General features: G+C 45.1%; 1 protein-coding gene across 1 annotated transcript in view; it reads right to left on the bottom strand.

Annotated features, from left to right (window-relative positions):
- Nucleotides 1–7,755: 7,755 nt before the first annotated feature.
- The window catches only part of LOC115109077 (ras-related protein Rab-3B-like), a 13,755-nt gene continuing 3,232 nt past the window's right edge, over nt 7,756–18,278 (bottom strand). The window contains exons 3-5 of the mRNA XM_029633657.2: nt 11,996–12,114; nt 11,743–11,867; nt 7,756–10,401 (exon numbers count right to left, since the gene is read on the bottom strand). Coding sequence (XP_029489517.1) covers nt 10,211–10,401; nt 11,743–11,867; nt 11,996–12,114 — 435 coding nt within the window. The 3' untranslated portion in view covers nt 7,756–10,210. The remainder of the gene's footprint in view (nt 10,402–11,742; nt 11,868–11,995; nt 12,115–18,278) is intronic.

Genomic DNA, 18,278 nt, shown 5'->3' with positions numbered 1-18,278 from the left:
ATTTGCACCTTTTGCACCAAAGTACGTTTCTCTCTAGGAGACAGAACGCGTCTCCTTCCTGAACGGCATGACGGCAGCGTGGTCCCAGGGTGTTTATACTTGCGTACTATTGTTTGTACAGGTGAACGTGGCACCTTCAGGTGTTTGGAAATTACTCCCAAGGATGAACCAGACTTGTGGAGGTCTTACAATTTGTTTCTGCGATCTTGGCTGATTTCTTTTGATTTTCCATGATGTCAAGCAGGTATGCCTTGAAATACATCCACAGGTACACCTCCAATTGACTCAAATGATGTCAATTAGCCTATCAGAAGCTTCTAAAGCCATGACATAATTTTCTGTAATTTTCCAAGCTGTTTAAAGGCACAGTCAACCTCAGTGGATGTAAACTCCCGACTTCAACTGTATGTGCTTGCATGGTAGAGGGAGCATATCAAGGGTTATCCCCTATCAGCTCCTCCAGAGCTTACTGTACCTACTCTCCCTCTGTCAGATGGTAGGCTTTGGAGAGAAGGAGAATGGCCAGGCAAGTCAGAGCAGAGTAGCAGGCCAATGTTTGTGGTTTCTTTGCAATGCTTGCAGTTAGTCACTGATTCCTTCCATACGACTCATTCTTGGATTTGCGATTTCCAACGTGTTGTGTAATCTTTATGTACAATGGCCAATGAGCACCGATTCGTTTCATCTATAATTTCTCTTCATTATTTATCTTCATACGCCAAGGATTTAAAAGGATTTGCCAGTAGATTGTCGACTTGATGACAACTGTAGATGACTGCTAGATAAGATTTTGAAAGTAAGATGTTGACATCAGTCCAATCAAAGCTACTGTAGCTATAGGATGACATGTCTGCTGCAGAGAGACTAGAAAGAGCATGAGAAAATGGCTTTATCAGTCATGGAAATAAAAGTGATGAAAACATGTTGGCTCACTATTTAAAAAGAAGATGGAGAACAAGCTATATGATAAAAATATGTGATATATGATTAAAAAATACCAGCGTTTTTGGTCCAGGTACATTGCTACCTAGCAATATTTTTTAACATATCTTTCCTTCAAATCCAATGTTAATTGTCACGTGAAAATACAACAGGTTGAAGCCCTTGACCCTGATGACCAGGCAGCTTGTGGTTGAAACCCTTGACCCTGATGACCAGGCAGCTTGTGGTTGAAACCCTTGACCCTGATGACCAGGCAGCTTGTGGTTGAAGCCCTTGACCCTGATGACCAGGCAGCTTGTGGTTGAAGCCCTTGACCCTGATGACCAGGCAGCTTGTGGTTGAAACCCTTGACCCTGATGACCAGGCAGCTTGTGGTTGAAGCCCTTGACCCTGATGACCAGGCAGCTTGTGGTTGAAGCCCTTGACCCTGATGACCAGGCAGCTTGTGGTTGAAGCCCTTGACCCTGATGACCAGGCAGCTTGTGGTTGAAGCCCTTGACCCTGATGACCAGGCCATGTTCCCCGGCGATCAGTTTGTACTCCAGCTGGGCCACGTCAGCCTCGTAGGCCAGCTCTGCCAGGTTGTGGGCCAAGATGTTCACAAAGATGTCAAACAGCACCGGGGTAGAGGGCCACAATACATACACTACAAACAATAAGGGTTTTGTTTTCAGATAAAATACTAACTTCTCTGGAGATTTCTAAATCATCGGGGAGATAAGGTTGAAACGGACATGAGCTAGAAGAAAAATTAAGGGAAGTATTAAATAACTAAAACAGGATATAATTTGAAATGTGTCAGCCTACTAGCTACTAACATTTCTCTTACACATATTGAGAAATAGTAAATCCCAGGTGTCACTGCAATTCCCTAAGGTTATATACACTACCTAAGTAGCGTTACATACACTACCTAAGTAGAGGTTACATACACTACCTAAGTAGAGGTTACATACTACCTAAGTAGAGGTTACATACTACCTAAGTAGAGGTTACATACTACCTAAGTAGAGGTTACATTCTACCTAAGTAGAGGTTACATTCTACCTAAGTAGAGGTTATACTACCTACCTAAGTAGAGGTTATTCTACCTAAGTAGAGGTTATATACTATATACTAACTAAGTAGAGATTATATACTATATACTACCTAAGTAGAGGTTACATTCTACCTAAGTAGAGGTTATATACTATATACTAACTAAGTAGAGGTTATATACTATATACTAACTAAGTAGAGATTATATACTAAGTAGAGGTTATATACTACCTAAGTAGCAGTTATCTCCTACCTAAGTAGCGGTTATATACTCCCTAAGTAGCGGTTATATACTAACTGTCTGTGTGGGTGGACCATTTCAGTTTGTCCGTGATGTGTACGCCGAGGAACTTAACTTTCCACCCTCTCCACTACTGTCCCGTCGATGTGGATAGGGGGCTGCTCCATCTGCTGTTTCCCGAAGTCCACGATCATCTCCTTTGTTTTGTTGACATTGAGTGTGAGGTTATTTTCCTGACACCACATTCCGAGGGCCCTCACCTCCTTCCTGTAGGCCGTCTCGTCGTTGTTGGTAATCAAGCCTACCACTGTAGTGTCGTCTGCAAACTTGATGATTGAGTTGGAGGCGTGCATGGCCACGCAGTTGTGGGTGAACAGGGAGTACAGGAGAGGGCTGAGAACACACCCTTTTGGTTGAGGATCAGCGGGGTGGAGATGTTGTTACCTACCCTCACCACTTGGGGGCGGCTCGTCAGAAAGTCCAGGAGCCAGTTGCACAGGGCAGGGTCGAGAACCAGGGTCTCGAGCTTAATGACGAGTTTGGAGGGTACTATGGTGTTAAATTCTGAGCTGTAATCGATGAACAGCATTCTTACATAGGTATTCTAGTTTTGTCTCTGGTAACGCTCGTTAGACCGGTAAAAAACATTTTTGGGGGAAAAATCCATAGAGATAGAGGACTTTATATATTTATATCGGTGCCATTATAGCATCTGTGACTGACAGCATTGGCAGACACATTGAGCCTACAACCCATAGGAATCCCCACCCCACCATTACTTGTCTACTTTAAAATGGTGGATCGTGAAAATGTCCAAGAGCAATGGCAATAGAGCTGGGCAATTTATAATCCTAAAAAACAAAAAAAAGCCCCAAATAATGTCTGAGGTTAACACAGATATAGGGATTTTATACTTACCCAAACCAAAACCATGGATTGATGGCAGCTTTCGCGCAAAACTGAATGCGTAAACCACCACATTTAACTCCGCAATGTGTCTGGGAATATGGTTGAAATATAAACAGTGGAGTTATGCCCTCCATAAGGCAATCAAACAGGCAAAACATGAGTACAGAGACAAAGTGGAGTCGCAATTCAACGGCTCAGACACGAGACGTATGTGGCAGGGTCTACAGACAATCACCGATTACAAAGGGAAAACCAGCCAGGTCGCGGACATCAACGTCTTGCTCCCTGGAAGCTAAAATACAATAACATTGTATTTGTCACATGCGCTGAATACAACCTTACAGTCATTAACCAACATTGCAGTTTTAAGAAAATAAGTGTTAAAGTATTTACTAAAATAAACTGAAGTAAAAAATAAATAAAAAATGTAAGTAAAAAATAAGAAAACAGAAAAATACCAAATAATTAAGGCGCAACAGTAGATCAACAGTAGCGAGGGTATATACAGGGGGTACCGGTACAGAGTCAATGTGCGGTTAGTCGAGGTAATATGCACATGTAGGTAGAGGTAACGCGACTATGAATAGATAATAAACAGAGTAGCAGGAGCAATGCAAATAGGGGAACAACCCGGGGGCGGCCCTTTTCCCACCTGGGGGGGCGGCCCTTTTCCCACCTGGGGGCGGCCCTTTTCCCACCTGGGGGGGCGGCCCTTTTCCCACCTGGGGGCGGCCCTTTTCCCACCTGGGGGGGGCGGCCCTTTTCCCACCTGGGGGGGCGGCCCTTTTCCCACCTGGGGGCGGCCCTTTTCCCACCTGGGGGCGGCCCTTTTCCCACCTGGGGGCGGCCCTTTTCCCACCTGGGGGCGGCCCTTTCCCACCTGGGGGGCCCTTTTCCCGCCTGGGGGCGGCCCTTTCCCGCCTGGGGGCGGCCCTTTTCCCACCTGGGGGCGGCCCTTTCCCACCTGGGGCGGCCCTTTTCCCACCTGGGGGCGGCCCTTTTCCACCTGTGGGCGGCCCTTGGGGGCGGCCCTCCCACCTGGGGGCGGCCCTTTACCACCTGGGGCGGCCCTTTTCCCACCTGGGGCGGCCCGTCAGGAAGTCCAGGATCCAGTTGCAGAGGGAGGTGTTTAGTCCCAGGGACCTTAGCTTAATGATGAGCTTTGAGGGCACTATGGTGTTGAAAGCTGACCTGTAGTCAATGAATAGCAATTTTCACATAGGTGTTCCTTTTGTCCAGGTAGGATAGGGCAGTGTGGAGTGGCCCTTAAACACCTTCACCCACTATGAGGATAACACAGTGCCATCGAAGCGGCCTGCTCCCAAGGACTGTGGGCTCTCCTTCTCCGTGGCCGACATGAGTAAGATATGTTAACCCTTGCAAGGCTGCTGGCCCAGATGGCATAACTCGCCACGTCCTCAGAGGACTCCAGCCAGCTGGTCTGCGCATGTTTATGGACATATTCAATCTCTCCCTATCCCAGTCTGCTGTCCACACCTGCTTCAAGATTGCCACCATTGCTTTCTTGGGTACAGGAACAAAGGTAACTGAACTAAATAACTATCGCCCCGTAGCACTCACTTCTGTCATTATGAAGTGCTTTGAGAGACTAGTCAAGGATCATATCACCTCTACCTTACCTGTCACCCTAGACCCACTTCAATTTGCTTACCACCCCAATAGATCCACAGATGATGCAATCGTCTGTTGCACTGCACACTGCCCTATCCCATCTGGACAAGAGGAATACCTATGTAAGAATGCTGTTCATTGACTATAGCTCAGCCTTCAACACCATAGTACCCTCCAAACTCATCATCAAGCTCAGGGCCCTCGGTCTGAAACCCACCCTGTGCAACTGGGTCCTGGACTTCCTGACAGTCTGCCTCCACGTGGTGAAGGTAGGAAACAACACCTCCACTTCAATGATCCTCAAAACAAAGGGCCCCCACAAGGATGTGTGCTCAGCCCCCTCCTGTACTCCCAGTTCACCCATGACTGTGGCCACGTACACCTCCAACTCAATCATCAAGTTTGCAGATGAAACAAGCATAGTAGGCCTGATTACCAACAATGATGAGACAGGCTACAAGGAGGAGGTGAGGGCCCTGGCGGAGTGGTGCCAGGAAAATAACCTCTCCCTCAACAAAACGAAGGAGCTGATCGTGGACTTCAGGAAAAAACAGAGGGAGCACGCCACTCCACATTAACAGGACTGCAGTGGAGAAGGTGGAAAGCTTCAAGTTCCTTGGCGTACACATCACTGATGATCTGAAATGGTCCACCCACACAGACAGTGTGGTGAAGAAGGTGCAACAGTGCTTCTTCAACCTCAGGAGGCTGAAGAAATGTGTCTTGGCCCCTAAGACCCTCAAACTTTTACAGATGTGCAACTTTTACAGATGTGATTCTGCTCATAGCATTAGGGTTCTATTGATGATTCTGCCCGTAGCATTAGAATTCTATTGATGATTCTGCCCGTAGCATTAGAATTCTAGTGATGATTCTACCCGTAGCATTAGAATTCTATTGATGATTCTGCCCTATTGATGATTCTGCATTATAATTCTATTGATGATTCTGATTCTGATGATTCTGCCCGTAGCATTAGAATTCTATTGATGATTCTGCCCGTAGCATTAGAATTCTATTGATGATTCTGCTCGTAGCATTAGAATTCTATTGATGATTCTGCCCATAGCATTAGAATTCTATTGATGATTCTAACCATAGCATTAGAATTCTATTGATCATTCTGTCCATACAGTGCCTTCAGAAAATATTCAGACCCCTTGAGTTTTTCAAAATGTTGTTATGTTAGCCTTATTCTAAAATGGATTAAATCAATAAAAAATCTTTACTCTTCACACAATACCTCAGAATGACAAAAGGAACAGGTTTTTATAAATTTTTACAAATGTGAATGAAAGAAGAATGAAATAACTTTACTTACATAGTATTCAGACCCTTTACTATGAGACTCGAAATTGAGCTCAGGTGCATCCTGTTTCCATTGATCATCCTTGAGATTAGAGTCCACCTGTGGTAAATTCAATTGATTGGACATGATTTGGAAAGGCACACACCTGTCTATATAAAGGTCCCACAGTTGACAGTGCATGTCAGAGCAAAAACCAAGCCATGAGGTTGAAGGAATTGTCCGTAGAGCTCCAAAACAGGATTGTGTCAAGGCACAGATCTGGGGAAGGGTACAAAAAAAATGTCTGCAGCATTAAAGGTCCAAGAACACAGTGGCCTCCATCATTCATAAATGGAAGAAGTTTGGAACCACCAAGACCCTTCCTAGAGCTGGCCGCCCAGATAAACTGAGCAATCGAGGGAGAAGGGCCTTGGTCAGGGGAGTGACCAAGAACATGATGGTCACTCTGACAGAGCTCCAGAGTTCCTCTGTGGAGATGGGAGAACCTTCCAGATAGACAACCATCTCTGCAGCACTCCACCAATCAGGCCTTTATAGTAGAGTGGCCAGACGGAAGCTAATCCTCAGTAAAAGGCACATGACAGCCCGCTTGGAGTTTGCCAAAAGTCGTAAAGACTCTCAGACCATGAGACACAAGATTATCTGGTTTGATGAAACCAAGATTGAACTTTTTGGCCTGAATACCAAGGTTCACGTTTGGAGGAAACCTGGCACCATCCCTACGGTGAAGCATGGTGGCGGTAACATCATGCTGTGGGAATGTTTTTCAGCGGCAGGGACTGGGAGAGTTGTCAGGATGATGACAAAGATGAACGGAGCAAAGTACAGAGAGATCATTGATGAAAACCTACTCCAGAGTGCTCAGGACCTCAGACTGGAGCAAAGGTTCACCTTCTAACAGGAACATGACCCTAAGCACACAGCCAAGACAACGCAGGAGTGGCTTTTGGACAGGTCTCTGAATGTCCTTAATTGGCCCAGCCAGAGCCTGGACTTCGACCCAATCAAACATCTCGAGAGACCTGAAAATAGCTGTGCCTCAACGCTCCCCATCCAACCTGACAGAGCTTGAGAAGATCTGCAGAGAAGAATGGGAGAAACTCCCCAAATACAGGTGTGCCAAGCTTGTAGCGTTATACCCAAGACGACAGATGAGGGGAAAAGAAGGTTGATGAGGGGGGAAAAGCAGTTTAATCCATTTAAACGTAACAAAACGTGGAAAAAGTCAAGGGGTCTTAATACTTTCTAAAGGTACTGTAGTTCTAATTGTGCTATTGTATGAATACAGTGTAGCTGCCATAGAATTAAACAATAAGGCATATGGCCAATATACCATGGCTAAGGGCTGTTCTTGCGCATGACATAATGCAGAGTGCTTGGATAAAGCCCTTAGCCATGGTATATTGGCCATATACCACAAACCCCCGAGGTGCCTTATTGCTATTATAAACCAATGTAATTAGAAGAGTAAAAATATATGTTTTGTCATACCCGTGGTATACGGTCTGATAAACCACGGCTTTCAGCCAATCAGCAGTCAGGGCTTGAACCATCCAGTTTATAATTAGGAATTAGAATACTTTAAGATTTCGATGCTAACTGCCTATAAGAACATTTGATTCATTGTAGTTTAACTGATTGTACAGAATTCAAAAGCCCATTCGTGATAAATGGAATCAATGAATTAAAGTAGAGTTGTGCTTTTTAATATACTAAATTGCATCTATAATATACAAACATCCACAAAATGTTGTACAATCACTTTGTGCTTTTCTCCCACTTTGTCTAGGAGTTCACTGTAACAACAAGTTGACATTAATGGTCTATATTTCTTCCCATAATACAGCATCAAAATAAATTCAGCAAACACCATTATAGATTTGAACTATGATTTACAAATTCACATATTAAATCTTTATATTAAGACATTTAAATATAAAACTGAAAATACACATGGTGGGAAGCTACACTTAAAAACGTGCTACTTTGCGATACAAAGATTTTGCAGAATATGTTTAAGATTTTGCCATTGTTCTTTTTTTAAGCAGAACATTTTAAAATATAATTTTCTGTCTCTTCCATTTCACAATGTATTTTGATGTTGACATGTACCTCAGCCCAAGTTACATGATACACAAATGAAACCGTTACAACTGAACACTCAGTTATGTGCCATACACAACAATAGACTGCTTTGCTCTCTAAAACACACACATTTTCATGAAATAAACACTGTACATAAACATGGCTTACATAACGGCTAGGAGATGATATTAGCTGAAGGATAAAGAGTGTGCTCTCCAATGAACATCTATATTCTATATAGTCCCTCAGAATGTCAGAACTCCCTGTACATGGCATTGGCTTAGTGTTGGTGGTAAAAGACGTATTGGACATCTTGCCATTTCAACAGTGTACCATTGTTATTACCTCTCCAAGAGACAGTTGCACTGCATATTGTTAAGGGACTCAAAAATCTACAGGGAAGATTGTTACCCACTGGGCAAAAACTGGTTGAATCAATGTTGTTTCTACATCATTTCAACCCCAAAAATATATGTGATGATGTTGAATCAATGTTGTTTCTACATCATTTCAACCCCAAAAATATATGTGATGATGTTGAATCAATGTTGTTTCTACATCATTTCAACCCCAAAAATATATGTGATGATGTTGAATCAATGTTGTTTCTACATCATTTCAACCCCAAAAATATATGTGATGATGTTGAATCAATGTTGTTTCTACATCATTTCAACCCCAAAAATATATGTGATGATGTTGAATCAATGTTGTTTCTACATCATTTCAACCCCAAAAATATATGTGATGATGTTGAATCAATGTGGAAAACTGATTTGATGCAAAAAGTCATCAACATAAGGGCATTTATATCTATTTTTTATCCAACTTTGAATATAAATCCAATGTCATGGTGAATTTGTTGATTTCACGTTAGTTGACAACTCAACCAAATGTAAATCAAAACTAGATTGAACTGAGGTCTGTATCCAGTGGTTAGTTTGTCTTCGCTTTAGTGCTTGTAAAGGACGGTCAACAAGAGCACTAAACCAAATTATTCTGAACTTGAAGACTATGCAGCTATCGAGGCTCGTCTCCTAACCCGTGTAAACTTGTAATGCGAACTGATGTGGTCTTGTGATTCTTTGTGCGGTGGTGAAGCCACTTTTTGGAGGATAGAGGCAATGCTGTGCTTACCTTTATACCCTGCTTAGTGTTCCCTGACCTCTGAACCAGCTGGAGGTCAAGGCTACAGGGGGGAAACATATGTAAATAGTAGTAGTAGTGGTGGTAGTGGTAGTAGTAGTTATTGATGGTAGTAGTTTTTGGTGATAGTGGTAGTAGTAGTGGTTATTGGTAGCTTGATAAATTACATTGTATAGTTGGCTACCTTTTTGGAAAGAAGTTTGTGGAACTTGTAATAGCTTTACAGGGAGTTGGGAAAGAACAGTAGTGGAATGCTACCTGTCCCAGACCTGCTGTTTTCAACTCTAGAGACAGCAGGAGTGGTAGAGATACTCGTAATGATCGGCTATGAAAGGCCAACTGACATTTACTCCTGAGGTGCTGACTTGCTGCACCCTCGACAACTACTGAGATTATTATTATTTGACCATGCTGGTAATTTATGAACATTTGAACATCTTGGCCATGTGCTGTTATAATCTCCACCCGGCACAGCAAGAAAAGGACTGGCCACCCCTCATAGCCTGGTTCCTCTCTAGGTTTCTTCCTAGGTTTTGGCCTTTCTAGGGAGTTTTTCCTAGCCAACGTGCTTCAACACCTGCATTGCTTGCTGTTTGGGGTTTTAGGCTGGGTTTCTGTACAGCACTTTGAGATATCAGCTGATGTACAAAGGGCTATATAAATAAATTTGGTTTGATTTTGATTTGAATGGCAAGTATCGTAGTGGAGAACTGAGGGCCAAATCAGTAGTAGCTCACTCATACTATAGGGCCAATCCCAACCGCACGGTGCTGGCTCGGATAGTTTCTATTCAAATGGTATTTTCCAGCATGGTTCCAGCAACTATGGTAGAAGCGTAACCAGGCCAGCCAAGTACGGCTCGGCATGGCTTGGCTCGGCATGGCTTGGCTCAGCCCTATAAGTGTGAGTCAGGCACAGGTGCACTTCTGAGGTAACTGGGGGGGCTTGTCGGTGAGTCTGGTAGTCTTGACACCGGGGACCATGGGCGGCTCCACGTCCACTCGCTCGGACATCTTGACGCAGATGATGTCGACCAGCCGCTCAAACACCTGGCGGACATTAATGTTCTCCTTGGCGCTGGCCTCGTAGTACTCGAACCCTGCACACAGACAGAAGGAGTACATACAGTATGGTGAGTACATAGCTCTGGTCCAGGGCGTTAGTGTGCGTTCCTCTAATAAGTTAGTAGTGGAATGCACACTAACACCTAGGACCAGAGCTAGGTGAGGACACGGGATACTAAATATTACACAGGTTATACCATGCTGTGTACCAAGTACGAACACGCTCCAGGATTCGATAAGATACCCTCAACAGTGGTCACACTTCAGCCAACCGTTCAACATTTGAGAGCAAGAGGCTAACACAAAGCTCCAGGAGTGACAGAAAGGTGACATCAGAGCAGACTGCATGAAACAACTAGCACTGATTAGCTTGCCTCCACAACATGGGGCGCAAAGCACAGACATGGCACGTTATGCCGCACAGCTATAGAAATGACGTACAGCTATAGAGATGACGTGTGTAGACTCTTGACAAGACTAGAGTAATGCTAATAACACGTATAGAGAAGAACTGATGTGGATTTGCTTATACAGTGCCCTCCGTAACTACTGGGACAGTGAATAATGTTGGATGCATTTGCTGTATGTGTTGGTTGTGTTTCAGATTATTTTGTGCCGAGTAGAAATTAAATGTAAATAACGGTGCATCTGTAACTGTCTCACTCATCATATTTCACAATTCATTCAGGACTATCCATTATGGAAGCCTCCACATTAATGTAGATGTGTTTAGAAACATATTATATTCTTATTTACAATAAAAGTGACTCCAAGATGACACAATACATTATTGGGCACAAAATAATCTGAAACACAACCAAAACAAACAGCAAATGTACACAATGAGGTCCTTGTGTTCTAGGAATATGGGACCAAATACTCAACTTTTTGACTACTTTAATACACATAAGTGATTTTGTCCCAATACTTTTGGTCCCCTAAAATGGGGGGGTCTATGTAAAAAAAAAAAGTGTTTTAATTTCTAAATGTTTCACGCGATATGAATGAAAATGCCCTCAAATGAAAACGGACAGTCTGCACTTTAACCTCATAGTCATTGTTTGATTTTAAATACAAACCTTTAAAGCCAAAAGACAAATGACTTCACTGTCCCAATAAGGGCACTGTATAGCCCCAGGGGATAAATCTTTGTGTATTACCAATTTATTCTTCATTCATACTAGAATAGAGTAGAGTAGACACCATTTTGTTCACCACCACAATTCCTCAGTGTGGTTTCAATTCAAATCTCACAAACATGGAATCTTGTCCTGGCCAGTAATACCATGCAGGTCAGCACTGCTATAAGGCGAAATAACATGAATTTCAGCAGAAGGACAGTCTTGACAATATGGTAATCCAGGCAATTAACTCACCTAATTGGTCAGCCAAGTGCTTCCCCTTCTCTGTGGGCACCACCCTCTCCTCGCCCACATCACACTTGTTGCCCACCATGATGACCTGAGCGTTATCCCACGAATAGGTTTTTATCTGGGTAGCCCTGAAACACACACACACACACACACACACAAAATCAGTGTCTTCTCCAGTGGTGAGTAATGAAAGCAGCAAAGGAAGCCATTTGAGAGTATTGAGAGACAGCCCTGGTGTCTCAGTCAGCAGACCCACCAGTCCTGCACAGCGTTGAAGGACTCTTCATTGCAGATGTCGTACATGAGGATGAAGCCCATAGCTCCTCTGTAGTAAGCGGTGGTGATAGTCCTGTACCTCTCCTGTCCTGCTGTATCCTAGGAGAGACAAAGGCATATCGTCTGCTAAATGACTTAAATGTAAATGTAAATGTAAATATTGTTCAATGTTCATATAGCATCTTATGATAATAAAGAAGCTTTCAGTGCTGTGTGAAAGAACCACTGTATAAGAGTAAAAAAACATGTTAGAAAACTGCAATGGTACAGGACAATATTATACAGGTTGGCATTTATTGAGAAGACTCATGTACTGGAGGCAGCTCTGCAAAGTGGTCACTAGATAGCACAGCCACAAAGTCATCACGTCAGATTTTGGGAGTTGGGGGGGGTTAAAGGAGGCTTGGTTGGAAAGTGACGCCAAAACCCTTATCTGGAATCTTCCAAATCTAGGCTTATAACCACGCAGGAGCTGTTGCCTGGGAAAATCCCAAGACACAGACGCTACATCTGTGAAATGCCAGAATAACCACCGGGATTGTCAAACTCACGCTTTTCTCACCTCAACTCATGGCACATTGGCAATCAGAACAGTAGCAGTTGCATGGCCAAGCTCTCGGCTTGCCAATTATCATTTAAGATCACAGTATACTCGGTCTCGCTGCTAACGGCGATCTGTAGTGATGGGCTGTAAACCCAAGGCAGGCAGTGTTTCTGGGGCCATCGTATGTATCAAGCACCTTAGCATCTGGATCAGCCCCACCTGGATATGTAATCTTATTAAAACCTGTTATGGCTAGACGTCCCGCTAGCGGCACACCTCGACAACATACGGTGAAATTGCAGTGTGAAATTCAAATGACAGAAATATAAATATTTAACACTCATGAAAATACAAGTGTTATACATCAAAATAAAGCTTAACGTCTTGTTAATCCATCCGCTGTGTCAGATTTCAAAAAGGCTTTACGGCAAATAGTCTGGGTAGCCATTTGACTAGATGTTCAGGAGTCTTATGGCTTGGGGGTAGAAGCTGTTTAGAAGCCTCAAGGACCTAGACTTGGAGCTCCGGTACTGCTTGCCGTGCTGTAGCAGAGAGAACAGTCTATGACTATGGTGGCTGGAGTCTTTGACAATTTTTAGGGCCTTCCTCTGACACTGCCTGGTACAGAGGTCCTGGATGGCAGGAAGCTTGGCCCCAGTGATGTACTGGGCCGTTTGCACTACCCTCTGTAGCGCCTTGCGGTCAGATGCAGAGCAGTTGCCATACCAGGCAGTGATGCAACCAGCTCTCGATGGTGCAACTGTAGAACCTTTTGAGGATCTGAGGACCCATGCCAAATCTTTTCAGTCTCCTGAGGGGGAATAGGTTTTGTCGTGCCCTCTTCACGACTGTCTTGGTGTGCTTGGACCATTCTAGTTTGTTGTTGATGTGGACACCAAGGAACTTGACGCTCTCAACCTGCTCCACTGCAGCCCCGTCGATGAGAATGGGGGCGTGCTCGGTTCTCTTTTTCCTGTAGTCCACAATCATCTCCTTTGTCTTGTGCCTGGCCTTTAACACGGGTCTCACCCAGTGTGTTGTTTAAAGGTTTACACCTCGCTCTTTTGTTTGGGTGAGGAAATAAAAAAAACTATTTCGTATTCCTGCGCTTGTCTCCTATCATTATCCATCTTGACACAAGTGTTTTAATTAACACTTTTAAGTGCCATCCTCTTGAGTCCACATTGTACATTTTACAAAAACTCAATTCAATCCCTGGGAGACAGTAAAACAACATGTAGCAGGCCGCATACCACTTCAGTAAAACATTTGTCCGGATGTGTTGCCCCCTTCCACCAGACCTGGGTAGAAATACTACTATCCATCCTGGCCCTGGGGGTCTAGCGTCCTGTGGAACGTCACTCTGGCCCTGGGGGTCTAGCGTCCTGTGGAACGTCACTCTGGCCCTGGGGGTCTAGCGTCCTGTGGAACGTCACTCTGGCCCTGGGGGTCTAGCGTCCTGTGGAACGTCACTCTGGCCCTGGGGGTCTAGCGGCCTGTGGAACGTCACTCTGGCCCTGGGGGTCTAGCGTCCTGTGGAACTTCACTCTGGCCCTGGGGGTCTAGCTTCCATTGGAACGTCACTCTGGCCCTGGGGGTCTAGCTTCCATTGGAACGTCACTCTGGCCCTGGGGGTCTAGCGTCCTGTGGAACGTCACTCTGGCCCTGGGGGTCTAGCGTCCTGTGGAACGTCACTCTGGCCCTGGGGGTCTAGCGTCCTGTGGAACGTCACTCTGGCCCTGGGGGTCTAGCGTCCTGTGGAACGTCACTCTGGCCCTGGGGGTCTAGCGTCCTGTGGAACGTCACTCTGGCCCTGGGGGTCTAGCGTCCTGTGGAACGTCACTCTGGCCCTGGGGGTCTAGCTTCCATTGGAACGTCACTCTGGCCCTGGGGGTCTAGCGTCCTGTGGAACGTCACTCTGGCCCTGGGGGTCTAGCGTCCTGTGGAACGTCACTCTGGCCCTGGGGGTCTAGCGGCCTGTGGAACGTCACTCTGGCCCTGGGGGTCTAGCGGCCTGTGGAACGTCACTCTGGCCCTGGGGGTCTAGCGGCCTGTGGAACGTCACTCTGGCCCTGGGGGTCTAGCGGCCTGTGGAACGTCACTCTGGCCCTGGGGGTCTAGCGGCCTGTGGAACGTCACTCTGGCCCTGGGGGTCTAGCGGCCTGTGGAATGTCACTCTGGCCCTGGGGGTCTAGCGGCCTGTGGAATGTCACTCTGGCCCTGGGGGTCCAGCGTCCTGTAAATGTTTCACTCTGGCCCTGGGGGTCTGTCCTGTGGAGCACTCTGGCCCTGGGGGCCTAGCGGCCTGTGGAACCACTCTGGCCCTGGGGGTCTAGCGTCCTGTGGAACTTCACTCTGGCCCTGGGGGTCTATCTGGCGTTTGGAATGCACTTCTGGCCCTGGGGGTCTAATTGTCAAATACACTGCCCAAAACAGGTGCTTTTGTTTGCGTGTTTGGTGTAAATGCGTCAATCTGGCCCTGGTTTCAAGGTCTGCGGCCTGTGGAACGTCACTCTGGCCCTGGGGGTCTAGCGGCCTGTGGAACGTCACTCTGGCCCTGGGGGTTAGTTTTACAGTCCTGTGGAAAGTCATTCTGGCCCTGGGGGTCTTCGTCCTTTTGTTACATCACTCTGGCCCTGGGGGAAAAAAATTCCTTGGAATCTCACTCTGGCCCTGGGGACAATGCGGCCTGTTTTTTTGGAAATTCAAATCTGGCCCTGGGGGTATTCAGACCCTGTGGAGTACGTCAGCCTCAAGCCCTTGGGTATCTACGCCTTGGACACCTGTATTTTGCACTCTGGCCCCATTCTTCTCCTGTGGATCCTCTGGCCCTGGGGGTTATTTGGGTCCTGTGGAACAGCACTCTGGCCCTGGGGATGTTAGATGGGTCCTGTGGCTGTCCACTCTGGCCCTGGGGAGACATGTCCTGTGGAACGTCATCTGGCCCTGGGGGCTACGTCCTGTGGAGAGTCTCAAATCTGGCCCTGGGGGTCATTTAACCTGTGGACTACATGATTCGTCACTACTGATGTCCTGGCCCTGGGGGTCTAGCGTCCTGTGGATGTCACTCTGGCCCTGGGGTTATTGTCCTGTGGAAAATAGTCAAAATTGGCCCTGGGGGAATAGCGTCCTGTGGATATGTTTTGGCCCTGGGGGTCTGCGTCCTGTGGAATGTCACTCTGGCCTGGCATTGTCCAACAAAGAACAATAATTAATGTTTATTAAATTCTGCAGCTGGAGGCAAGGGGTGTGTCATGTCGGAAATCTTGGGTCGATGGAGCTCTTTTTTCGGTCATTAACCCCTGGGGTTAACAAACGGACAAACGACTTCATTTATTTAAAAAAAATTATGTGCAGAACAGGGTTCAAATACATATGTATTTCAGTATCTGGTATTTGAAAATGCTTTTCTGTTATTTGACTAATTTCAAATTATCACAGTTGGAAAACAGGTGCTTTTGTTTGCGTATTTGAGTGTAAATGCCAGGTGGTCTGCCAAGTGACATTTGACAGGATTTTCCGATGCTTGTTTCAAGTACCATTGTCGGATGCCTGGGTTGAATGCATGGGAGTGTATTTTAGTTAGTTTTACAGTGCATTCGGAAAGTATTCAGACCCCTTGACTTTTTCCACATTTTGTTACATTACAGCCTTACTCTAAAATGGATGGGAAAAAAAATTCTCATTAAATCTACACACAATACCCCATAATGACAATGCAAAAACGTTTTTTTTGTTGAAATTTTTGCAAATTCATAAAAAAATTGAAATAGGTATTCAGACCATTGTCAATGGTAGGATGTCAGCCTCAATGCCCTTGATGGTATGACTACAAGCTTGCCATGTCGGAAAAACCTGTGATGGCCCGGATGGACATATTGTCCAATTCTTCTCTATATGCAGATCCTCTCAAACACCCCATGTCAGGTTATTTGTTGGGTTGTTGAACACGCTATTTTCATCTCTCCAGAGATGTTATCGATGGGTTCAGGGGATATGGTCCCATGGGCCACCAATGAGAACATGGAGACATGCCACAGCAGAGAACCTGAAATCATTAATTACCATGGCTACTTTGAAGAGTCTCAAATATATTTTGATTCAGTGGGATATGAAGTCGTTACTGACTGGGAGACAGCAGTAAGGTGAGCGATCTTAACACTTTATTGGTTACTACATGATTCCATATGTACATTGGAAATTCATGAAATTAAGATTTTTCTTATTATTGTACAATGTAGAAAATAGTAAAAATCTAAGAAAAACCCTGGATGAATAGATCTGTCCATATGTTTTGAAAGGTACTGTGACACAGTAGACCTGTTCTATTTGAACCCAGGACTGATTGTTCCAAGTAAAGCATCAATACTTTAGTTTTGTACATTTACATTAAATTTAGTTATATGGAGGCAGACGGGTGTCCAGAGCGTTTAAAATAAATTGTGATAGTTTCTTTTTTGACTAAACATTAACAAAGTTCTAAATCTTTAACAAACTGAGAAACGATTCTTCATTTATTTAAAAAAAATAACAGTGGGGTTTCAGGTGTCCCTAACAGGTCCCGATCATCATCATGAATGTAAACATTTTAATTAAACAAATACCAAGCAGCGAACAATTTGACTGGGCTGAGCGTTATTTGCCATGGATAGGGAGGCGCTCCAGAGGTCATTATCGTTAACCTTGCAGTTGGACAAATGGCAGAGTGAGATGAGCATGTTAAATGTAGCAACACAGTTTGAGAAGTTAAATGAAAAGGTGGTGAAATGCGAGGCACTTTGAGAAGTTAAATGGAAGCGGAGGAGGTGGTGAAATGCAGAGAACTTTGGGAAGTTAAATGAAACGGTGGTGAAATGGATGAGTTGTAGGGTTAAATGAAACAGGCAGGGAGCCCAGCCAACAGCGAGAGAAGTTAAATGAAGACGGTGGATGAAATGCCTGGATTAGGACCTGAGGTGGAAGTGAGGCAGGGCGTAGTACAGGTGCAATGTTTAACCATCTGAAAGGAACGGCACCGCCTTGATGTCAAACCGTTGAGAAGCAGGGTGTGCCCAGGACAGATGAAAGCTTAGCGATAAAGGGAGGAGGACAAAAGTCAACCGCTGATTACAGAAATGATTGCAGTTGATATAGCAGCCATTGTCAATGGTAGTGGATGGTGAGCTTCAATCCCCGGATATGTCTGCCAGACATGCAGATGCCATGTCGGAAAACCGTGATGGCCGGATGGACATATTGTAAATGATTGCTCTATATGTACAAGCAATGATCTCAAAGACCCCATATGTGGGTTAAACACAGCCATTGTTGGTGTGTGTATGAATAGGAATCATACATCAGCCCTGGGGGACACTTCCCAGTGGTGAGGCAGTGGGATGTGAAGTCCCATGTACTGACGCAACCTGAGAACATGGAGGAGGAGGCAACAGCAGAGAACCTGAAAACTGCATTAGATGCCCAACTCGTTGCTGAGGGTGGAGAGGAGGATCTGATGGTTCACAGGTGAAGGCGCCATCTGGTTGCCATGAGAGCAGAGGAGAGAGAGTTAGCTTTAGCAGTGCGGAGCGCCTCCGTCATACAGAGAAGAGCAGTCTCAGTTGAATGACTAGTCTTGAAACCTGACTGATTTTTCAAGAAGTGTTTGAAAGATAGCAATAGAGCTTTCTGGGCTACTTGATCAAAGTTTTGGAGAGAAAAGAAAGATAGATCTGTCATTCTC

This window comes from Oncorhynchus nerka, linkage group LG25 (genome assembly GCF_034236695.1).
Source record: "Oncorhynchus nerka isolate Pitt River linkage group LG25, Oner_Uvic_2.0, whole genome shotgun sequence".
In the NCBI taxonomy this organism is placed as follows: domain Eukaryota; kingdom Metazoa; phylum Chordata; class Actinopteri; order Salmoniformes; family Salmonidae; genus Oncorhynchus; species Oncorhynchus nerka.
Note: the sequence above shows the minus strand (reverse complement) of the source record. Positions and strands in the feature narration are given on the sequence as shown.